Source organism: Glandiceps talaboti, chromosome 8 (assembly GCF_964340395.1).
Source record: "Glandiceps talaboti chromosome 8, keGlaTala1.1, whole genome shotgun sequence".
Taxonomy (NCBI): Eukaryota; Metazoa; Hemichordata; class Enteropneusta; family Spengelidae; genus Glandiceps; species Glandiceps talaboti.
Genome location: NC_135556.1, coordinates 22,585,699 through 22,612,667, shown reverse-complemented (window position 1 = coordinate 22,612,667; position 26,969 = coordinate 22,585,699). Strand labels below are relative to the sequence as shown.

The 26,969-nt window shown below is 34.3% G+C and overlaps 1 protein-coding gene across 4 annotated transcripts in view; it reads right to left on the bottom strand.

Moving 5' to 3' along the window:
* The window catches only part of LOC144438492 (uncharacterized), an 88,488-nt gene that overhangs the window by 7,298 nt on the left and 54,221 nt on the right, over positions 1 to 26,969 (bottom strand). For 2 of the 4 annotated variants that reach the window (XM_078127530.1, XM_078127533.1), the window contains exons 3-7: positions 24,492 to 24,707; positions 22,117 to 22,377; positions 19,523 to 19,654; positions 999 to 1,234; positions 504 to 585 (exon numbers count right to left, since the gene is read on the bottom strand). In XM_078127530.1, the coding sequence (XP_077983656.1) occupies positions 504 to 585; positions 999 to 1,234; positions 19,523 to 19,654; positions 22,117 to 22,377; positions 24,492 to 24,707 (927 nt within the window). Of the gene's footprint in view, positions 1 to 503; positions 586 to 998; positions 1,235 to 19,522; positions 19,655 to 22,116; positions 22,378 to 24,006; positions 24,049 to 24,491; positions 24,708 to 26,969 lie in introns of all 4 variants that reach the window. The other 2 variants (XM_078127531.1, XM_078127532.1) reach the window with 2 other exon arrangements.

Genomic DNA, 26,969 nt, shown 5'->3' with positions numbered 1-26,969 from the left:
ATTAATTATGCTGTCACATACAAATTTTCTTATATCTACCATAACTACAATTATATTTTATATTCACTCAGCATGTAACAAAGTCAGTTATTTCACACACACACACACACACACACACACACACACACATTTACAATGTAATATATATGGTAATCCAGAGAAGATGTATTTTCCTAAGTTATAGAATCCTACGATTTAGTCTATTTAGGTATTAGCACAGTTTATATATATATACCAATGACAGAGTCACAAACTGTTAGAAAGAAATTAAACATAACTTGAACATGATTCATGAGAGATGTTTTACACTGAAGGGATAAGCACTCAGGACTCATGAATATTTGGTGTTCAACCATTGAATACATTATTTCTGCTGACTCCCATGATGCAATGGACCACAGCAAAGATACCCTATAAAGGCTTAAGATCAACTTGATGTTTCTCAGAAAGATATCGTTATTAATGTGTCCATAGTTTTTTCTAAAATTATGGCAATTACACACCTATTATTTCTTTTGCCTCCTCAAATTCCTTTTCCAAAACTTTGAGTTTGTGTGACAGAATTGGGCAGGAAAATGCATCCAGCTGTACAGATATAAGATTTAATATCATAAAATATACATAACATGAAAAGGTATACAGGTCTGTATTGAATGTTCATTAGACTGTAACATATCAAAGTATGTCTATTTAAGATAGTTATCTTGTCACTCATTTTTACCTCTGATTCTTATTAATACATGTATGGAAGTAGTCCTTTCAAATCTGGCTACATACTGAGGCAGTTAATTTCAAATAGATTGTCCTTGATGTTGCCCACAAAATCTGCATCTTTACTAGTATTATATATTATCAAGATTTATTCAAGTAATATGAAATCCTCTGAACACCTGGCTAAGTTACATAGATCTACAGCAAACATATTCTGGGTGAAATTTCTTGTACTAAGAAGGAAATCAACAATCATCAAGGCACTGATGAACAGACAATTGACTTACCTCCTGTGTTAGGTACTGAACCAGAGTTGCCATGGCATCAAAACCAGTAAGTCCATTCTTGAATTGCATCTTCATCACTGTTAGTTCTTTAGTTCTAGCTTCACACAAAGCTTCTAGTCTCTTGATTTCCTTAGACACATTCTCACTGACTGCAGATGTTGGTACCAAGTCAGGTTGACTCACACTGGATGGCGTGTGTCTCACTTTCAGCTGTGTCCTTCTTTCTCGACTTTGATCTACACAAATATAGCACACATGAACACAAGTTTAGTCTGCCTGTCTGCAGTTGTCTTGGTCTTCAGCATTTCACTGTTGTCAATTTTCAAACAGATTCCAATTTTCCTTCAACTTACAGTTACTCTGAACTCCATGTCAGGTAAAAGATCAGATTATAGCATTTATGAATGAACTGCATAGTGTATTTGTTTATGGAAGGATTTACATGTTCATCTCTTCCTTATCACAATTTGAAAGGAACTGATAGAAAACATAATATTCCAAAATAATTGTCTTCAGCATTAAACTTGTATTTCTCTGTCTCAGTGTGTGTGTATAAGTTTGTCTATCTATATCACTTTCTACTAAATGATACATGTATAAATGTCCAATTCAGTACACAAAGCAAGGGATGTGTCATAATGACCACACCAAGACAAACAAAGTGGTGATATCAAAATATATTTTCAATCATTTCAAAAATCAAATGCCAAGTAATAGCCAAGTAATATAACATTATTTATGGGCCATGGACAAGACTAGTTCCACTGAACTATTTCCATGGTTCACATCAGATAACAGTATTTTTGTAGTCATTTTGTATATATATATATTTGTACTGTATGTATTTTCTTTGAAAATACAGCTTCTTGTTACATGGTGAAATAAAAATGTATTCATTCAGTCATGAAATCAGAACATTCATATGTATAGACCAAACCATTCATACAAAGTGACTGTACCAAGGTTTCTCAATTCATAACAGGAAATAAAGGATGATACCACAGAATACATTTATATCTTTCTACATCAGCTGTTACTTATCCTTTCACTGAATGTTTAATGGTTTTTTATCATTTTCTCTCCAATGAACCATGATTGACAAAACAATGACAGAAAATAATTAATTACCAGGGATTGAACAGAGCAGTCGAAATGTCAAAGTCTTCATTTATCAGGAGAAAAAAAAAACAGAAAAAAAAGTAGACAAGCCTGTAATGTGTTATGTTGTTATTTAGTGTACTGTACACTGTTTCATCAACCCTTTGTGAATAATAAGCCAGCCACTGTACCAGCTGTCAGAGCAAAGTCTTTCAACATCTGCCTTATACTTAGTTATCTCACCGAAAACATGCTATTGATGAAAAGAGTGAAAACGAAAACACAACAAGGTGTTGCTTATTCATGTCTACCTTCTCTCCTCCTTCGCCTGTACCTTATATACCCAGGCTTAGACACAGGTAAGTCTGACATGTGAAATGTTCCTTGTCCATTCCCCATGGCAGAACTATATAGTCTGTCACAACATGAACAAACTAACAGTGCAACAAATGCAACGCTACAACACAATGCAGTACTTTCTGTTATCCATAATCACCACTTCCCCATATGTTATTGACATTGTGAAAGTTGCTTTTCACTTTCCTACAATACAAGATAAACCCAGCAGGAAAAAATTCAATAAAGTTGCAATGTACACAAAATGCAAAATATATAGTCAGAACTAGTGACTTACATATCTCGATGAATTTGTTGAACATTGTTGTTTGGGTGTAACAGCTCTGGTAGCACGCCTGTAACTATTTAACTTCGTTTGTCCTACCCTTGTGACCTAGGACGCCATCTGTCCCAGCCTTACTTAATACCCCATCTATTCTACCCTATTTGCATTACATTATTAACAATGTTCTATACATAAATAATAGTCATGAAATATGAAATATAGGATAAATTAATCATTTTTATAATTTTGCATAATTATGTCTCTGACAGAGAAATATGGACCTAAATTACAATCAATATCAGCTTAGAACTAATGATATAACATAGGTTTTTTAAAATTAATTTTAATATTTTCATATCTATTTTTGACATACTACATTGTAAAAATTATAAACACTTCATATTCCTTCATTCAACACAATTTTCCTCTTTTTAATGGGTCTATCACATATTTTCTACTGCATCCTGGTATACAATATGTATTTTACATCTCTGAGTTGATTTGATTTGACTTGTTCGAAGGCAAGTCAGAAACTGCAGGATAAATATTATTTTATACAGATATGTAAATTCTAATGGATTATGGTTGTTTTTTATATATTACTTCAACTGTTTTATCAGTCAATTAATTACACCCTCAAAACATTTCCAGTCTAACTTGCTTTCTTACAGCTAAAATGATGTTGGTTTGGTGTTTCACCGTGTAACATAACATTTTTTACAGGCATTCAGATAACTTCAAGTGCAAAAGAAACAATTACAAAGGTGTCGCGCACAGTGGGGATGTAGAAGTAGTCAAGTTGATATGTTGATTACAAGTTAGAAATTAAACAATTGAAGCCATTAAAATCATCAAGTCTCCAATGTTTTCATTAGAAGTCTGTTTTTACTGCACTGTGAAAGAATAGCAATGCTTATCAGTGTTCATTGTCATTGGGCAATGGATCCTGCTGTGTTTATTGTGTCTGTTATTGTTAGTCTAGAGTTGAAATATGTCTATCTTTGTGTCAAAAACATAATGTCCTGTGAGTGAAGCACCAAGCCAACATCATTTTAGCTGTAACTTAGACAGAGACTTAGGATCATATTTCAAAGGGACTGGTTAAATCTTTTAGAGTCAAAATCTCTATTAAAATAAAACAAAGAGAATGCATTGAGTAATATATGTTGTGATAGTTACCATGACAATATCATACTGAACATACAAAGTCATTATCTGACAGTAAGTATATCACTGTTGTACATAACTACGTGTAAAAGTCTACATCATACATATCCTGATTTACAGCAACCCCATATGCAAATGAATTTCTGCTGTCTGCAATAATTCTACCCTTTAAGATGACATCACTATTTTTTTGATGATGATGACTGCTACATGTATTGAGTTTATGATGGTTGGATATAGTGATAGGGAGTGTGGGAATGAATACTTACAAGTAAATACACAGAATGACATCCCTGATTTGATTGAATGTTTGATAACCTATAGGTTATTTAAGTTGACAGATTGATAGACAAAAAACATTTCCAACATTTCCCTTTGGCCTTACGACTAGGCCCAGGTGCATGTCTACATATCTAGTGACATGATCTTGGTTCTATAACTAACCACTTATTATAGGCATGCAGACCTATTTACTTGACATTACTTTCAAAACTATAGCTATTCATCAAGCTTACAACTCTCAAACATCAAAAATACCCAAAAGAGCATTACATGGAGGGAGGGGGGGAAGGAGAGAGAGAGAGAGAGAGAGAGAGAGAGAGAGAGAGAGAGAGAGAGAGAGAGAGAGAGAGAGAAAGAGAGAGAGAGAGAAGAGAGAGAGAGAAAAATGTCTTTCTCTGTTTAAGTTTATCTTGTACATACAGACAGACAGACAGACAGACAGACAGACAGACAGACAGACAGACAGACAGACAGACAGACAGACAGACAAAAGAGAACGAGACAGATGGTGGCAGACAAAACAGACAAACAAGCGAGACCAAACTTATCTTGTTTTGTTTGTTTTTGTTGTTTATCATTGCATTAGTAAACTGAGTTTTTGAACAAATATCAAAATTCCAGTAATTCAAAGCATACTTGATATGAAATACAACAAGTAGATATTGATTGGCAATTAGCAAACATAATAGAAGTCTACTGTGAGAGGGTATGTACCCTACTTCAAAGCTGTGAACTTGGGGAGGCCAAGAAAACATGTTATCTTTTACGTTTATGATATCTGTTGCTGCAGATTGTTTTTAATGGTTTTTCAAAAAAACATAGGATTTGCAATATTTACTAGAAGGTCTGTCAGTATACTTAATTAAGGCCTTGGAAACACAGCCCCCATACTGTATTCTTCCCTATCAGATTGCAAGTCTCTCTCTGCTGTATGTTAACCTTTCATTGGCACATGCCAGACTGGTGATACTTTCACTCAAGGTTTGACTTTTAATAGTTAACCTACATCAAGTCCTGTGCTACTGAGAGGGCATTAATCTAAGTTTTACATACTGCATCAATTATAGGATTGTCTTCATTCACTCTGTAATTTCCTGGAGTTGAATGATTTGCATGTGGAATCAACCACATATAGTTTACAATTTGCTTGGCTTTTGTTACTAAACAGCAACTGATTCCCATTTTCCTATGAATTCTCTTATTTCGATTGATCAATCAATTAATCAATCAATCAATCAATCAATCAATCAATCAATCAATCAATCAATCAATCAATGTGTAGAATAACTTTTTAAGTAGTGACTTCATCTCTAAGCTTTCCTACAAGTCATTCCTAATAATACCAAGACAAATAAATTTGTCACTATGACCTTATGTTATATCTTTTATAGTTTTGTTCACCTAGTGACTACGCTCGTCATAGTCTTAGTGCTAACGTGTACCCCTTATGACGTCATAAAATCCTGTGGTCTAGGTGGGACCGGAAATACCCGAAAACTCTCGAAGTAAATCCGAAGGGAAGTGACTGAAAAAAGGTCATTTTAAGGTGTTTGCAGACGCTTTTGAAAAGTTTTAAAACCAGAATGCATTTCACAAACATGTCGTCTAGCAAATTAGCGATAGTGAAATTGAGCATTTTGAATCACCTTTAAATCCAACTTTGATTGCTATTTTAAAATGCATTATTTACAAGTGCATGTTTAAATGACTGATTCATATTGGGTGGTTGATGGCATCTACATGAACTCACTCTACATCATCGTGACTGACTGACTGACTGACTGACTGACTTCTCCAGACTTTGAAGGTCACAAAGGGTGAACTGGAATGTCAGTGACTGTATGCATCATACATCTGGTACACTATTCCATGGATTATGTCCATCTGGTATGCTACTCCATGGATTATCAAATTATCAACAGGAACTGAGAAATCACTGTGTGGGTAGTTCACTGAGTGATGACTTATGGGGGGGGGGAATAGTTTCTTGAGAAAATGGAATTGAAAGAAGTACAATTTTACCATCGAACATGTTCTTAAATTATGTTAATGATTCATTGATTAGTTCAGTCTCAGTATATGGCATCCATTTAACCTTCAAATGAAAATTCATCTGTGTTGGTAAACCATACAATCTAGTATTGAATTCAACTTTTCTTCCAAAACACAAACTTGAAAATTGTACCTGAATTTTTGACTGCATACTGCACAATCCATTCAAGTTTATCATTGGATTCTATGTTCCTAAACATCTCATAACTAAATGTTATCCTTGGTTTCAGTATAAACAGACCAAGTATAAGAATACTAACTGTTATTAGCATGTCCCCTTGTTGGGAAAGAATTAAATATAAAAGACACAGAAAGAAGAAGAAATTTGTATCCAAGACAACATTCTGAGTAAAGTATTCTCGATCTACCCATGGTATCTATCGATGATCTCTATACCCCATCACAAAGAGAGATCTTAAGATGTGATGCCACAGATAGCATAGAAGTCTTGAGATTAGATGCCACATTATCACATATAGCCGGAGACTACATTCTGAGTGATCTATCATTTCATTTACAAATGTAATCATAAGCAATAGACATCATATAGAGGTTATATAACAGAACACAATCATGTCTAAAGGGGAATAATTAGTGCTTACAATTACTAGAAATCTTATTAGAGCCAGTGTGAAAGCATGACCTGTCAATTGACCCAATTACTGACCAACTTCCTGCCACTGGGTATGTCTGTGGTCCCATCTGTGAGAGTCGCCTCCCTCCATAACAACTAGGACTCAATTAACTATCTAATTGGCTAAAACCTAACACACAATTCTTCACTTCTATGACAGTTTGACTGAATTCTGTAGTCCTGGTTATATTGTAACTATTTGAGCAAGGAATAAATGCCACCTAACAAACCATATTTAATATCAGAATACAAATTAACATTAGGAATTATAAATGAGAGAAATCAATGAACCATATTTAGGAGACTGATTTTAAAAGAAATTGTCTGCATCCAGCTATGCTTGAAATTATTAACCTGGTGCAATACCTCAGAGCTCCCAATTCTTTTCACTAGGGGATCTCATTAAAATTACTGGCTCAGTATTCTATGAAGAACTGTTTAACTAACACCACATTTTAGCTCCTGTATACAACTTTTTTGACCACTGTTGCCCTCTAAAATTTCAGTATTAACCGTAACTTTTACCACATTTCCCCTTTGTATTGGGGGCAACACTGGGCCCAATAAAAGAAGTAGTGTACCCTGGCACACTTTTAACCCAAAACAAAATGCTGTAGACATCCAAGTAATATTATGATCTGAGGACTAGGGATGTTGAAGCATATATGGCCTAAAAAAATTGTGTGGTTCTGATTTCGCTCAATTGTAGATTAGGTGGAGGTAGGTAGATCCCCCCCCCCCCCCCATGTGAGTGTCTATTTCAGGTAGTTATGTTTTCCGTTGTTTTCCATATGGTCTCTGTATTATTGGTTTCTTCCCATCAGATATACAGTCATGACAGATTAGGAGAACAGTTTTTAATTGTCTTTTTATGCTGATGCCAATTTTCGCATCCACTATTTCTCACGAGGCTTAACAATTTTCACAATTTTATTTTATTTTTTCTCGAATAAATAATAAAAAGTTTAGGGTCAGCAGTGAAAAATTATGTGGGGTCAGGTAACTGAACAAAACAATTTTTTAGACCTAAGCAAGTTATGAAAATAAATATATGTATGAGGTTTGCAGGACAAACCAAATTGTCATCAATTGGAGAAGTGTCCTAAAAGGTTTACAGTCAAAAATTTCAGGTACCGGGGTAACAATTTCCAAGTTGTGTTTGTGTTTGCAAGAAAAGCTTAATAAAATACAGAGTCCTTCAGGTGCACAATAGTTCTAGACACTGTGTTCCTAATTAACAGTGAACAAACTTGAATAAATTACACATGTAGCTCAATAAATCAATCTTCTGTCTCTGAAGTCCTATTTGTCATGAAACCTGGCCAGACAATTTATAGCCATTAATGGTCTTAACACTCACTACAGACACAGCAATATCTACACAATGTAAAAGTGGCATAGTAGCTTCATATAGTCATGACCAGTGTGCCCTCTAATGATAGCCAAAATTTGATGTTGTGTGAACAAGTCAAAATGAGAACAACTGGGATGAAATAGCGTGAGGGATTACCAAATTTTGGTGTGTCACTAGAAATTGTGTGCGTAAATGGCATGTCAAATTGCCTTAGAGGGCATACTGGCTATGACTCAATGTAAGTTATATACCATGTACCATACCAAACAACACTGCAATTCAAAAATTGACAGATGGATGAAATTGAAATTTTATACATTCTCAAAACATTAATATTACAGTATTCTGTATCTGTATGCAAAATTTTAGAGGCATTTGTACATACACTGTATCTATCAATGTCAACAACATGTATAAAACATTAATAATATTTTTAATGTAGTCACCCATAATACATTTGTTGGTCAAAATCATGTGAAAAAATGTTACGTTATACTGGAAAAAGAGAAAGATATTTCATATCCATTATATCCAAAATAGATATCTGTACGTCAGTGTCAAACAAAACATAATTTAAAGAGGATACATATGAATACTTATATAGCAGCCTAAAAATAGCTATTTCCTTGTCTATATCAATATCACAAAATATTGTAATTTTATACAAAACACAATCCTTTGGGATTAACGGTATATGTCAAAAAATTCTGCAAAGATGTGGAGTGTATAATTTTCTTTTCAACTGCAGGCAAATCAATATGTACATGTAATTTTATACACGACTCATTTCATCAGGATTAACATTTTAGTATAAAGTGATATGTTAGTGTGCAGTGAGAGTAGTATTGATGTATGTGTTGGTAAATGTCACAGGTATACACTACAGCTGACTATCATAATATCAACAACACAAAGGTTTTCAATGTTATGTAGATTGATAATTGTTTATATTCTGCTAACAGCAAGATGTCCACAACACTGACATTCAATAGTACAATTTTCTAATACCTCATTCTGATTCCTATGTTTATCAATTAGTAGAGGTCTAAATGATAATTGAAAGTCTTACTTTTGAAATAGTTCCATATACTGAATATTAATATTACCGGTATTATGACATTCTAAATTCAGCACATAAAAACTGTCAACTTTAACATTCAATCAATATAGAAAGTGATGTATTAAAGAGATAAACAATGACCATACCAGTGGTTGATGTATTATGGTGGTCCTTGCCAATATATATTATTCGCACAGCTCCTTTGGTGGCCAGGCGAATTTTAAGTTGAATTCCTGACAGTGAAATTCTGGGTCTCCACTGCATTGTTCTTAGAAGCATGTTAGGATTAATCCATTGAAAGTGGCCTCTTTTGTAAGCCAAGGCCCCAAGATATGTACATACATATCGGTATATTGAAATGAAATGAAAACGAGAACAGGAACGTCTGTAACCCTATAACCACAGTGTACCGGAAGACACTAGCAACACACAGGAAGCTGACAACACATACATCTCAGCTATCCACCAAAAGTGAACTCCAAATATTTTCAGTTTGACAAATGCAGACGCTAGCTGCCATGTTTGCATGATTGGAATACAAATGACATGAGAATGGTGATAATGATATATCTATTCACAGACATGCTCATTGCACTTCCTGGTGAATACAAATTTAATCATCATAATGTACGTGTATATGTCGGTCACTGACATTGTGTAATACATTGCCAATAAATTAACCATGTCTTTGTTATTTTTATAACTCAGTCACAGAAACATAGAAATAAGGGCAAACTTCGATAGCTTCAATGTGTATGTGTATGTGTATGTGTATGTGTATGTGTCTGTGTGTGTGTGTGTAGTATGTATATATTGAATGTATGTATGTACGTACGTACGTACGTACGTACGTATGTATGTATGTATGTATGTATGTGTGTATGTGTGTGTATGTATGTATGTATGCATGTATGTACATGATGTATGTATGGTTGTATGTATGTGTAATCTAATTTGCATATCAATGATGAGATCATCAATAATTATTCCTCTACACATCCATAGAAATATCCCAACAAATTTCAGTCAAATCTGCCAAGTAGTTTTGAAATTAAAGATTTTTGACCCCAAAAAATGTATATTTGCACCTAGTTTGCATATCACTTCATGTTATGAAGAATCATTTATCCACACATCACAGCAGCAGTGATAAAAATATTGTTCCAGTTACACTTTACAGCTACTGGGGCTTTAATACATAGAATATACTGTAGGAAACAACATCTGTATCAATATACCTAATGTATTTGGGTAAAGACAGCAGTATAGTTACATTGTAAAGCAGTATAGTTTCAAGGCCTTTTAAAGTTTCATGACAAATGTACAGGAAACTATTCCCATTTTAATACATCTTCTCGTCTCTCTATTAAAGGGTTCTCAGTGTTTTCACCAAACATATGAAAGGTTTACCACACTGAGTACTTGACACATGTATAGAACACTCATACTGTGTTCTTATCACAGTTGTGTAATTTCTTAAATTCTTACTCGTTAGCCGCTAGACGGGATAAATCTCATTGATCCATGTGATACATTTCAATATGTGCCCCCTACTATGCTGGGACCTGCCAACACAGGAAATACATTTTTAGACCAGATTGCATTAGCTCAGTAGTAAAACATTTATTTAAAGTATAAACAATAATGTTCAAATACCATCTGGGTTTAGTAGTATGGATATTGTAGAAAAGAATACATATAAAAGGTATTTTCACCATGAGTGAATCCCTCAAATCACGTATCACATTTATTGTATATCTCTATAAGTCTTCAGGATACAGAAGGGCTATGTATTGTCACCATGTCTTTACAAAGAGACCATGTACATGCCATATGTTACTAGGGTTTCACAGCCTGAATAACAGAAGAGAGAAGATCTGTAGCCAAAAGACTTGGCTACTGGCAATTTCGTTTGCTAGATAATTCAATTTGAAATTGACATTTCATTTTTTCCACATTCAAAAAAATGAACTAAAACCAAATCACTCTGAGTATATTGCGCATTATTAATCTAGTCTTTCAGCTACAAGATCTGAAACAATGTCAATTTTTGTAATAAGTCAACTTTTTTATTTAGCACACAGTGCTTTCTTGCCCTATGCTCATAAACGTTGTAACATTATAACTTCTGGTATTAAAGCTGTGCTAACTGCAACTGGAACAGGTTTATAAAAACTGTTTCATCAGATATAATGACTTACTTGTAATATCATACAGCCTGAATAGTATTGAATCACATATATGTAAACATATAGGTATAGCTGTACACTTAATATGGTATATCAAATCCCATCAAAATCAATTTTTGAGTCTGTATCCAAAACTCAATGTCCTAAATGCTATCACGATTACAACCTGTTATTGTACCACTTATGGATAAAATTGACCTCTTATATAGTTAACATATACAATGTCAATTCATTGGTATTTTAACAGTTTTAATGAATACAGTGTTGTTTGTCTGATCAAAATAATAACACTCCAGTTACTTCTAGTACAGGTTTGAAATAACTATAATTATCACAGCACATGACTCATGGTTTTCCTTATGCAAGTTAATCTTAAATCTCAAAGCCGTACCTTCATACTGACATGCATACACAACGAAGGGCTGTGTCTGAGCATAGTGAATTCAGAACAGCTGTTTTTACTTGACTTTCAGGTCAGTTATTCCTTCACATACACTGCATGTTGTATCTGTTGATTGGGTCTTTCATGGCATTATAACATATTTGAAATCAGATTAGACTTTCAGTAAACTTGGCAAAATGAAGGGTTCACAAGGTGACAGAAACAAGTTACTTTGTAATTGACATTTTTTCAAAACATAATCATGAACTATAAGTAAGTCTCTTGAACTGGAACATGATCATCCCTAGCTTATACACCTTTCTTGCAATACAGTATTGGGGTCAAAGGTCAACATAAGTTTGCCATCAGTATTACTGTGATGACCAGATTTGGAAATGAGACACACAATTATGTAAAGGGACATAAGCTCAGTTCATATGCTTTAAACTAAAGGGATACCTTTTCCTGTAAATTATTGTAGTAAACAACTTATCGAAGCATACTTAACCAAGCTGGTATTCAGGTATACTACATTTCAATTATATTATTTAGTAAATGTACTCTAAAAAGTAAAGGAATCCCCTATCAACTGGACTAACAACAGTGGAAGACAAACCTTTTATGTAATCAAAGGGATGCATTGACATTAACATTATTCTAACATAGTTTTATTAAGTATTTTCATCATAAAGGCCAATTTTCAGGATTAGGGTTAACATTTCAAACAGTAGTCTAACAACTGCAGTTAATCTTCAACAAAGAAAGATTACATTATTGCAATCTTTTACTTATGGCCATCCTGATAATATAAATGTGGAAACACAGGATTCAAAGATTGGGATTGATTTTAAAGTGATGTAATTCTGGGATTTAGTCTTCTCCTCACGTTTATACTAGAAATGTTCAGACACCTCTTGATCATTAGACTGAGTCACTTAGCTATTATTCTTTCAACATCAGTTTATAGCATGATTCAGTCAGATTTGTTTAAATTAGTGAAATTTTACTATATCTATCTGTTTAATTCATCGATAATGACTTTGAAGTTGAATATCACTTTGTATCAAAAAGATTTTGGATTACATATCCGAGGCAGGACAAAATTTACAAAACAAATGACATCTTCAAAATCATGACGTATACTGATTTATTTTGCATGTATCTATACTACTGTGAATCACTATATACTGTGTAAAGTAATTTCCATGGTTTTGGTTTAAGGGTCGCTTCTTGGAATTAGAAATTACAGACCACCCAAATCTTAAATAAATTTGCAAACTGAAATCTTTTACTGTATTATATATGTGGGATTTTTTGAGTTTTCTCTCAAGTCAGCTCAAATTGCAAAGCATTGCTAAAGTTTGACATAGCAGAATACATATGAGAATGAATGTAGTATGGTACACCCCTGATGATACTAATCAGACATTAGACAAAAATTGGGATTTGTTTTGACTGTGAGTATAGTCATTTGATATATTAGCAGAATACATGTACTGTAGCATATACAAGTATTATATATACTAACAAATTTATTCATTAATTAAACCAAGTCAAGCACCTGAGTCAACAAACTAGACGACATGATTCACCGAAAGTTGACACTGAGTGATGATACTCTGAAAATATAGCATACAGTACTGTGTGAGCAGCTCTATATGAGAGACTTTAGTCTTTCATCTGCCTGTCTACTGGCCGACTCTTTGACGTCGCTCCACTACTTCACTATTTCTGGGTGTAGTGGAGTCACAGACTCAATCAGTAGACAGGCTAGTTTTCATGAGTGATAACTACAAAGAATTTCAGAATGCAAAAAATTTCAATATGCTGATTGCATAATTTGAAAAAGTAAAATTGGATCACCTACTCAAGAATTTTGTATAAATGTCTGTGAAATATTAACATTATTTATACTTTCACCTCAAACACATTTCATCACATCTCATTTTTTTTTATAGCTCTCCTAAAAACAAAGAAGATAGTACATATTCACACAAGATTACTGGTTGATGAGTGAAACAATTTCTGTTAACAGAGCAGTCTGTGAATCTCTAACCCTAGATGAGTCCATTCCTAGACACTACATGTCTATCCACATAGCATGGACATGATTCAATGTTAGTGATTCTAAGTCCATTCCTAGACACTACACGTCTATCCACATAGCATGGACATGATTCAATGTTAGTGATTCTAAGTCCATTCCTAGACACTACACGTCTATCCACATAGCATGGACATGATTCAATGTTAGTGATTCTAAGTCCATTCCTAGACACTACACGTCTATCCACATAGCATAGACATGATTCAATGTTAGTGATTCTAAGTCCATTCCTAGACACTACATGTCTATCCACATAGCATGGACATGATTCAATGTTAGTGATTCTAAGTCCATTCCTAGACACTACACGTCTATCCACACAGCATAGACATGATTCAATGTTAGTGATTCTAAGTCCATTCCTAGACACTACATGTCTATCCACATAGCATGGACATGATTCAATGTTAGTGATTCTAAGTCCATTCCTAGACACTACATGTCTATCCACACAGCATAGACATGATTCAATGTTAGTGATTCTAAGTCCATTCCTAGACACTACATGTCTATCCACATAGCATGGACATGATTCAATGTTAGTGATTCTCAGTCCATTCTTACACACTACATGTCTATCCACATAGCATGGACATGATTCAAGGTTAGTGATTCTCTGTAACTAAATCCATTAGTGCAACTTTCTAAATGATATCAAATATCAACATAGACCTTAAATCCTGCCAAACTGTATTCACACTTTTTCACACCATGTTTTTCTTTACAAACAGTAATTTTGGTAAAGATGAAAATTCTTGCCTAAAATTAAGAATGGGGGAGGTGGGGTCTTGAAAGAACTGTACATTTGTACATGCAATTTACCTGATGTTAAAAATCAACTGGAAAAAAATTTTGAAGTCAATTATGAATATTTATATGCATGGATTTCACACTATTGTTCCAGATGTATTGTAGATAATTCTTGTGTTTTGACATTGTGAAAGTACCTACATGTCTTAAATGCTGTTGAATAACTGTAGAAATGTAATGACATCAGTTCACTGATCCTCACACACTGAGTTCTTACAAAGATCTTGTAATACTATTAAAACAAAGAAACCGATTAACAAAGAGGTTACCTAAATGTTTCCTTCATACTGAAAACTTCAAACTAGAAATATGAAAATTAAATTTTACCTGTTACAAGTAAAGTCAGCATTGTCCTGGTCAAACCCAGTTGTTGAGAAATGAACACACACTTTAGACAATACTAGTAGAACACACGTCCAGGCGTCTGTCTCATACTAGATGTGATACTGAAAATGACTCCGTGACTAGACCCTTTAAAAGTGCATCTGTATCTCTTTAAACCTACTATACTAGTCCCTAAAGTTTTCTTGTATGGCTACAGAACAAACTATTTGATTGCAGGGGAGTTGGTTGACAAACTCATTGCCTTGAGGGTCTGATACTTTACACAGTCATCCTTACATGTATTGGATAACTGTACATATTTTCTGCCCCCACACTGTCATGCCAAGTCTACTTTTGTAGATCTATCCTATTTCAGGTATATTCTTTGGGTGTTTGTCACTGCTATAGTGATAAATAGAATGTAAACCATTCTAGTGTTTTGTTACACACAACAGCAAGATTGATTACAATCCAACAAGAGTGTGTGTGTGTGGATGGAACCATTTCTTAAAGGTAAGTCAGAAAATAACTGAATGCACACAACATTTCCTTGAACAGTACACTGAATAAACCAAACAATATTTCTCTTCATCTCTACCCTATTTTGATTAATGCTATCTTTGATCTAGACAATCAGTCGGCCAAATTCAGTTACTGAACAAGACTGTGACCTTAGACTATACCATATGTATAACCTGTTTTAGGTTGTGCTAGACTCAGCAATTTGATATTTGGACATCATGTCAATTTCGTCATGATCGATTTACAGTTATAATGGACTGCAATGTGATATTGTCATGTTCGTCACAGCCATAAACACAATTGTAAGCAGCCAAATCACACAGTACACATGATGCCAATACTATATCTTTCAAAGTATAATTGATATCAAATAAGATATTTTTCCTCTTTTCAGCTATTCATTAGCCTTAGTGTGAAAGAACCTTTGTAAGTGTCAAAGTTAGGGTCCAAGGTATAGCTAAGTAAAGTACAAGTGTACAGATTCCAATCGAAGTTCAAGGAATTGACAATATCTATAAAAGTGCTTATATTATCCATGAATCATCTACTTGGGATTTTCTCATAGTTTAAACCACTATGGGGACTAATTTCCAAAAGTATATATCCATAAACAGCACTGTGAACTGATCATGAACTTGTAACAATACACTGCACTCTCTTCAAATTTTGCTGTATTTATTCCTCTCTCTACACCATTACTGTATTATCAAGAGATTTCCATGACTTGTGTCTTTTAAGGTGAAGGTCTTTATATCACAAATAATTACGATATATTTTTTTCCAGTACTTCTTAGCAACACACACCGTTACTTCCACATAAGAAACTGGGTGTATATACTCAATCTTATTTACATCCACCACAGAAAGGAACTTGATAAATGACCATCTTTACCACAATCAGAGAACTAATCTTGAAAAAACTGATGGTTTCCTCAAGAATGTCAAAAAAGTGATTTTCACATCAAAGAGAAACAAACTTGCAAAGTTACTATTTATTTGTCTGTGTTGTCTCATGAGAAAACTTGTGGCCTGAAGGAATGTTGAAGGTTGTATGCATTATGAGGACTACTAACATTTTTGACCTGGTACAACGACGGCTACACAATATATAAATGAATACTATCCACACATCATCTTTCATTTTAGTTAGATTAGATGTCAAATCTGTTTATTTTTCTAGGCTATGGGTGAGGTATGGTTAGTATGTCAAGTGAAAATAGATTGGTGATAAGATCGCAACTAAGATAGTGGTCTTAGCTCCTGGCTTACCCTATACAATACAAACTTGTACAAATTTCCTTCCATGTTCTGTTATTTCTTTAATTTGGGTTTGTTTTTTCCACAGGCCAATCATGGCGCCGTTATTTTATACACTAACCACTAGTTTTACAGAAATTTTTTCAAAAGCTTGTAGATTTAATACTAGATACTTTTAAAATCAGACAAATGTTTGGGAAATGTTTACTCCAATTACAAGATTACCTCACATTATCATTGTTCAGTATCAAACTACTTACTTACAACTATGGTGTCCTTACCGTGAATTCAAGCTAAACTTAAAAGTGAAATTTTTCATAGGAATGAGACAAATGGTCTACCTATGAAATATCATGCACAATGTCATATCATTTAATATGAAGTAACAAGTCTCCAAACAGATCAGATTTACCATTTACCTAATACACAGATCATCTTCAGAAGACAAATGCTGAATCAATATACATTGGTTTATACAAAAAACACTTTGTACACGAACCATTAGTTGAATAGAACATTTCTCAAAAATTTGTAGTTTTGAAATGTTTGTGAAAATGCCTACAGCCAATACCACTTAAGTTCAAGCAAAAGATTATCCCCAAGTTTGTAGATATTTTTAGACACCTCATTGTGTTGAAATCAGACCTTAGTTTGGGAACATATCTACGGCTACATTTACAGGCAGCTATCTTGAGATCCCCATTGACATTTAGAGTAAGTAATATTGATAAGGAAATTCCTCTTCAATATTTGCTAAGTAGCTGACAATAGTAACCATAAATGCCCAAATCATTATCTGATAATTAGCTAAGAATAGTCATTGCCCACATCATTATCTGATAATTAGCTAGTATATGCCCACATCATTATCTGATAATTAGCTAATACTGTATATGCCCACATCATTATCTCATAATTAGCTAAGAATACTGTACATGCCCACATCATTATCTGGGAATAGTCATTGCCCACATCATTATCTGATAATTAGCTAAGAATACTGTATATACCCACATCATTATCTGGGAATAGTCATTGCCCACATCATTATCTGATAATTAGCTACCAATACTATATATGTGCATGCCCACATAAAACTACAGGTTTACAAAATATGCAAACTGGTAAGTAATATACATTTGCAACTATTCTATCAAAAGGATGAACTACATATATAAAGATGGTACTTTTTACATTGTTACAACAAAGCATTGCTGTTTATGAAACTATTGGTGATCTGTGTAACTTAGTGCTATCCATAATGTATTATCATGCTAGCTGCAATATATACAATTTAAAGGTACTAATTACAGTCAGAGAATACATTATATGTATTTGCTAACACACTAAAAGACTCTAGAGACTTGCTACACATACACAACAGACAAAGGAATTCATAACTCAGACTAGGGTACAGGTCTGAGGTTCAGCGTTGGCGCCAAATGAACACATATAGTCAACTGCCAGACAACTGCTGAGATATGTGTTTTTAGTTATGGCTGTCTCAGCTGCACCAAACTGTGCAACAGTTTACTTTGGATGTCAATTATCCATCTGGTACAAGCAAGAGAATGGAGTAATATCAACATGTCTGCTCCACTGAAATCCAAGGTGATGTTGATTCTGCCTCCACAGTAGTTTCTGTCAGGGAATCATGCTTAATTCACCTTCTTGAGGAGACATTCAAGTATACACTGACTGAATTAACAATTTACTTTCTATGAAGCATTATCAATCATTGCAGCATTCTTTTACATGTAAGTGATTCTTGCACTGTCAAACCAAACATTGCATGTGATCAAATGATATGTTCTGTGAACTGGGCAAACCAGATGATATGTTCTGTGAACTGGGCAACCAAGATGATATGTTCTATGAACTGGGCAAAGTTGGTCTGATTGCTTTGAGACCTGTAGCGTTATGTTCAGAAAGACATTACAGTTTTCTTTTTTGTTATCAGATTCTTGAGTATTTTCATTGTTAAGACTACCCTACATTAGACTTTGACTAGCTGTACGATACATGTTTCTGTGATAAAGTAAAAAGTGCGTGTCCAACAAGCCATCATGTATGCATCATTAAACTCTACAATAAGCCCATTTAAAATGCTCACTCCATGCTACTCTGACCCCAGGGCACAAAGAAAAGTAAATGTACCACCCACTGCATTGAGTAGGGAGAAAGCATCCAATTATAATGGTCATAAACCATAGAGGGTCTATGCATAAACATAACAAAGTCTAGTCAAACACAGGTGCAAAGTTTGTTATCATTCTGATACTGTACTCTTTATATATGTTGTACACTATGTACCACTTTGAAATTGTTATTGTCAATGGATATTCTTTTCTTTTCAATTTTTTTTCTTCAAATTGGAAATGTGTAGTAAATATGTCATGACAGTTCTACTAGACTTGCCATTCTCATGATTCGTGTTGTTCCTAATTAAAGTTCATATACTCATAATTGAAGATTCCACTTCAGACACAACTGTCACATAAGATATCCCCATGGATGTATTATATACATCCTTGATATCACTCACTGAAAGGGGGATGTCAAACATCTATATATTGCTTACAAAATCAATAGTCTAAGAGTACATGTGAGCACCCCCACTCCAGGCATTCTTACAGCTTCTTTAAAATCCGAGGCATCACTTACCTAAAGATGGACTTCTCCTATGATGAGGGGGCAGCAATGATGGGGTTGGTGGTAATATTCTCCCACCACTCCTTGGTGACTTTGGTGTTACACTACTTGTGGATGTTGTCCCATGTTCTGATCCACGCCTCACTACAAAACAATTGTATGACTGATTTTTTAACACTTCTTATTTTACGAGTCACTCTGGAGTGAATCACTGTTCTTGTTTTCATTCAGGTGATATAAATCTCTACATAATGAGAATGAACAAACTTTACTAATATCACAAATTTTGTTTGGAGGGATACATGTACCAATACATCACAAGTGACACTGTAAACCCAGGTTTAGTGTACGCAAGTCTACTTCATGTTCTAAACCTTTACATTACTTTTAAATCCATATTTCTTGATTACTTTATATGCTGAGATACAAAAAGACTGATGAAATCCCTTGACCAAATTCTGGTATTTTCAACCAGACTACTCAGAGCAGGACTTTTGTACCCTCAAAATTCAGCTCATTGCACACTTTCAAAAAAAAAAGTACAAATATTGATAGACTTTGATTGTATGAAAGTCTATGTAAACTTTTTGCCAAATATGCTATACCTGTTTAGTAAATACTATTTCTACTCATGCAGAGTAAGAAAAGCATCGCAGTATTATGGGAGATTAATTAAATATGTGTTTATGTGCTTATACATAAAGATACACATATACACTGAAAGTAAAAGTCCTTTTTCAACACATAAACCAGGGATAAATACAAAACAACATGCATTCAGTGTTCTCCCTAGAATTTCTAGATGACAGCTACAGACTACGTTATAACCATGTCCTATAGTTCCTGGTTGTAGTCAGGGATGAAAGTCTTGTTGCTGTTATAGAGACATGCCTATGTTGATGTTGAAATGTAAAAATGATCACTCTCTTGTATAATAGATCTCATTAAGATGTTGTTTCTAAGTGAAAAGGCTTGAACTGTTACTTTCATTTCATTTCAAAAAGAGGACTCTATGCAAAAGATGCTTGGTACCCCTGACACATTATTCTGGGAGAACACATCATTATCACAGTAAAAACAACAACAGAGACGACATGAAATCACTCAAACTTGACAAGTGGAAAACAGAAACAGATTCTCACACCACAAAATTCAGAATACACAAAACATGAACAAGCAAATCAAAAATAAACATCTGCAAATAATGAACCTCTGGACATATGTAAAGTTTTAGGCATGCCATACATCTGACAAGCACCCTAATAAGGCATTTGAAGTATGTCTTTTGATTTTTCAAGGTGAACCACTTTCACTTCAGATATTTCTAATGAAAGAGGATTTTATACTGGGATATACGATTGTCATAAGCCATAGATCTACATCTTCTACAACAGAAATACAATACAAGGAGTTACACTGTACTTGTATTCCAATTTGTACTTGACAGCTAGTCCAAACTGTAAACATCAACTGCACTTTTTAGAAGCTCAGCTCACTAAAAGAACAGTTGATGCATGACCAAGTGCCTAGTTACTACCATATCCAACAACTACCTATCAAATTTGTACTAGTTTTATCAAGAAAATACTTTTAATAGATGTTATACTTGGGTGTTATCACATCATAGAAAAGCTTGTAGTTAGATCTACTTTGGCTGATGAAAAATATACCATCCACTACGTCTTCATTTTTTTTTTGAAAGAGTAAAAAACGAAAGCTTGGATTGTAGTGCAATATGCACAAGAAATTCCAAATTATCTGGTTAACACAGATTGGATTAACCAATTTATCAATGATCACCAATTTAAAAAATAAACTGTCAGACAACAGTAAACTTTAACTTTAACTTTAAGTTATCTATAATTCAAGAATGAATGGCAGCATGCTCTTACGCTGAGTAAAAATGTTAAATGCTGTTTCATATTTGAACTGTGAGGTTATGTGCACAGTGCCCTCTATAGTTGGATGCATTACTATTTAACAGATGGTGCTGCAACAACTTTCCATATTAGACATGTCTTCACAGATGACATAATACCCCCACCCACCCATACTTTACTTGTATGTGACTAATGAATGAAATTGGGGGTGGGGTTAAATTTTGATTCAGAAGGTCAAGTTCATGATCAAATATAGAAAAACTGAGAGATCATCCTATGAGACCATCCAAACAAGAGTCTAGGAAAATTTCTTCCCAAGTCTGATTGATTTTTAACTACAAATAGGGTCGGCCATTTGGTCAAATTTGCATATGTCCCTAAACAATGCTACATGCATGCGTCCCAGATGATATGTCAACTTTATGCTAAGTTTGAATTAAATTGGATATTGTATACTTAGAGACATTACGTATCACAGATGGACACATTCATGCATGCATGGACAAAACCCATTGTAATAACTCTCCCTTTGGAGGCTAAAAAATATGCTGTGACAGATTTCCATAAAGAAAATTTGCTGAACAGCTTACCATACAAGAAAATAAACATTACAAAACAGGACAGAACATGACAGAGCATGGACAACATACAGAATACAGTGACCAGACAACATAGAGACCAGACAACATAAAGACCAGACAACATAAAGACCAAGCCAAACCTTACCATGTGTCTTAGAGAAAACAGAAGTAGAGGTGGTAGTAGCAGAAACTGTAGCACTATGTGAGGCACTAGTGGTGCTTTGTGCTGATTTGACCTGTGATAAGTTACTAGCTGCTTTAGTACGAGGTCTTACTGGTACTTTGCTAGTGCTGGATGTAGAAGTAGTGGCAGCAGTAGAGGAAGCCTGTTTACTTTTCCCAGCACTGGTGCTCTTATATCTAGATTCACTTGTTGAAGACTGAGGTGGTCTTAGTTTACTGGTACCTAGAATTATCAAGTTAGTAAAAGAATACAATTTGTAGCCTTGACCATCTCTGGTGGAGTCATATTTTAATTCACATCTTCTATTGCATCAATGACTAGTTCCAAGTTGCATTGTGTGTCCATATGCAAAAGTGTATATGCAGGTAATGTTGGAGATCACGTACACAGATCTCACAATGTAGTTGCTGTCACCTAGCTTTACCCTTGTTGATATACACACAAAAGCTGTTCATTTCATTGACATCTTACCATCTTACATCAGTTCAACAACTAGTCAACATCCCTTATCATAGAAAAATGTTATAGATGTTGTTTCATATGTATTTGAGAAACAAATATGTACTAATAAAATCTTCCATGTGATACCCCCCCCCCCCTCCCATACACAAAGAAAGACACAAACAATGCAACTTGGAGCCAGCAACTATAAATAATCTCACAGTTGAAATTGTTGCCAAACAAGTGAATGGACACTGCTGTTGGATAAACCAAAACTAGGAACAGCTGTTAGAAATTTCCCTTCTCTAGACTCTATACAAGGCTTAAAGAGGGCGCTCTAATACCAAAGCTCTTATTTCCATTATGTGTTGTCTTTGTAGTCTTGCAAAATCATCATTCTGAACTCTTAGATGAATACAATTTAACCACTGTGATTAATTTAGTCAAATTGAACCGTAAATCCACTGACATTGACATCTTGGTCATAAGAGGATTTGCAAGAATTATGGATGGAGACTTTGTTATTACAAGCAGTCATCATGAAGCCTTACATGATAGCAAATGTAATGAAATGAGAGTGTTTGAAATCAATCACTGCTCATGAAGAAATATCCATCTTACTGCATTCTGTTAACTCTGTGATTTTAATTACTTATCTAATTTCCAAATAGAAAACTTTCTGTGGGTAATATCAATTCACAATAATTCAATCAGCGTGAACACTTATATGCTTGTTATGAATTATGTTTGATATGACTGTTGCATGTTATTAATTTATTAGATTTCACTGCAATACAAATCACTACAACGTTTAGATGCATGGTCAAAAATGAACTTTTTATCCAAAATTATGAGTGCATACTTTAGGAGATATAAAGGCCCAAATGTCCCAAATGAATACATGGTTCTGATAATTATAACCCAGTGAACTTTTCCCTGCCAGCCATATGAGTTTTGTAGGATTTAGGCCCGGGAGAGAAAAAGATTACCAAATGGTTTTGATTTCTGATGTTCACTTAAGGCCACTACACCTTAAAACAAAAATCTGACCAAAAAGGTCCCAACTTCTCCCTGTACAAATCTAGGAAAGTATACAAATATCCCTACTTTCATGACATTACAAATATGGGAAAGTAGAATAACAATTATATTTATAAAAAAAAAAAAATTAAAAAAAAAGTATCTTCATTTCCCAACATTTACAAATCTACACAAGTGTCTACATGCATATGATATCAGAAATACTGAATTGTTTTCTTTTGGAAGAGGGACACATTTTGTTTTCAGTTTTCAATTCCTTGTTCTCCCTGGAAACTGGGAAGTGAGTTTGATGAGTTACTTGCATACATGTGAAATGTAAACACATCCAAACTAAATGATACCACAATAGAGAGACACTTTACTACTTACTATTCCGATGTGGTATTAGTGAACGTCCTTTAGGTTTTTTGGCTGAGGGTATGCATAATGGGTGAAAAAAAAATATAAATTTATACAGTACTTGTTAGTTGGGTAATCTGGGATAGACATACCACTAGGAGTTAATTCAAAATATTCAGACCATAATGGTGTATGTTTGTTCTAATATCTAGCAATTCATTTCAGATAAGGTATTAAAGGGAGATTATGGAGAGAAATAAATAGGTTGGGGATAGGTGGCACAGATTTTTCTTTTAACGTTCATTATTGAAAAATTTGCAAATAACATTTCTTGCCTACTATCTTGATTAACTATCCTTCAACATTCAAAAATAAAATTCATGCATGTAAGCATTTGTAATATGAAAAACACCGTCAACTTCACCAGCTTTTGATAATATATTGTATACTTTATCAGGGCGATGGGACAAAGCAGCCAAAATCAAGATTCCAAAGCCATGCCTACTGATGCTTACTTTGCAATCTAAGTGGAATGGGAGCTGTTAAAACACCACCACCACCAACTGTACCCCTAGGTGAGGATGTGGATGATCTTCGTGATCCACGTGATATGTCTGATTTCTGTGATATGTCAGAAGCAACGCTGGATGTACTACCTCGTCGTTCCCGTTCTCCTGTCTTGCCAGCACCTGTCTTCAGAGTTTGCATCGTCCGGTTGTTTGGCTTAATTCCTGTGGAAATGATAGACAGGTTGAAGCATCATATACCAATTTCAAAACAATTCTTACACACATACTAGATGCATTTGGAAGTCAAAGAGAGTAAAATACACCTTGGAAACAGCAGGAGTACATGAAAATCACTCAGTTCAACAAGAAAATCTAGGGAATCCATAGATTATAGTTGCCAATTATCACAAGTACCTTTGGGTTTGCAAAACTATAACAAGTTATAGTCTAGTACTTTTTGCATATATCCCACGAGGTACATGCAATAACCATACACGGCATTCATATAATTGAAAAAAAACTTGTCAATTCACTTTCATTCAAACAGCAATGCAAAAAGAACTACAATCTACGCTCAAACATCAAGCATACAGAATAACATATGGCCACACAAAAGCAGGAAACAGGATATTTCAGGTGGCTGGGGTGAGCTTCTTTCTTTTGACAAATGCAAGACATTTCAAAATTTAACATTTCCAACTGTAAATGCACAAGGAAAGTTCATGAAAGAAGCAATCGATCAAACTCAAGAAACAGCAACTTTGTACATTCACCTACCTTGTGCGATAAGAAAAGTGTCACAATAGAAAACACATCAATGAAATATCACAAAAACACTCGTGAAATAAACACTTGTGAATATAGAGTGCAGGAAAGGATAGGAAGACAACAGGGAGACAAATATAAAGACAAACCTACAAGACACACTACAGACACAAAACTATTACATGCTGCTGTCAGTGATAAAGTATATGTGGCTGTTTTGTCCAAGTTCCATCACTCTTTGGATATCCAAGACTTCTTGTGAATCAATCTACCTATGTGTTATCATATTTATGAGTTCAGTGTTCTCCCTATGATAGAGCTCATTAAATATGTACAACGGGGCCTGGAAACCAAGACTAAATGTTTATGAATTTATGAACTGTACATGTTATATATCTGGTGGTTAGAGCTCTACCATTTGCTATGACATGATTCAACCATAGACTCTACACGTAGGGTCTATGATTCAACATGTCATACGTAGTAGTTGGATTAATATATACATATGTATATATATATTTCAAACTGAAACAAATGTATAGAGAGACCATTAAGTTACAGTCTGTCTCCCTTTAAAGTAACCAAAATGACCGCTAAGTTACAGACTGTCCTTTTAAACGAATTCAAATGACGGTCTCTGGAGTCTGGTAAATGTTTGGATATCAGCTTGACAATGTGCGAGATATATGAAATGAAATTTTCATCATATTAAGATGACACTCTGAAACTGCTAACTGCTACTGTAACAGGACTGTGAACTCATGGTACTTTATTGAGGGAGAACACTGGATTAAATTAAGGTTAAGTTATTTTTTTAATTTGTTGGGTGTTATTAGGGTAATTATTGGGTTGAATTTCAATATTGAGAGGATAAAAGATTAATATGTACATACTACTTTTATGTTCCATTGGATCTGTTACCTACTATACATTAAGTATGGTTAGAAAACGCACCTTGGGTAAAATCAAAAGACTGCAAATTTGTCGAAATTTTGATATCTGTACGCTTTTAGTTTTACCAAGTTGTTTTTGTCAGAAAAAACAACAAGGTCTCATTCACTTCATGTATTCATGAGATCTATTACTTCCATAGTAGACATGTGATGAATAGCCAATTTTCAGCAAGACTGCTTGAACATGCACACTATGATGTTTGTGCTTTGCTAAAAAAAAGTTACAGTGATTATAAATGTTGCTGTTACATATTTTCTACATAGATTTCTGGGAAGTACACCTAGATGTGATATCCATTGCAATGTTGCAGCCATCTTTGCAGTGTTTGACTTTAAGGTGCTTGCTACCTCTACAATTAAGAAAACCATTTTCAGGGGGTTAGGCCATTACCAATGCAGATAATAAGATGTATACATTCGATATAACCCAGGGAGCCAGTGAACCCATGACACCCAACCATGTGTTAATTATTTCAGTTGTTGTATCAGTAATTGAGTGAGTTATACTGGTAGTTGGTTGTGTGCTTTGCTTATGCATGAGGATGCTGAAGATAACGATGATGAAGCTGATGTGGAGAGGGGTTCAAGTTCAAAGTTTAAAGTTCAAAGTTCAGGAGGTTCTATACCTCTGATTTCATTCCAGAAGGAACTACCATGTATAATGGCCATCAGTTTGTCACTACTGGGCATAGGTTGACCTGTAATATGTGTAAGGAGATAGGATAGCTACATTTCTAGTTTACAACACAACACAAAACATGCATTA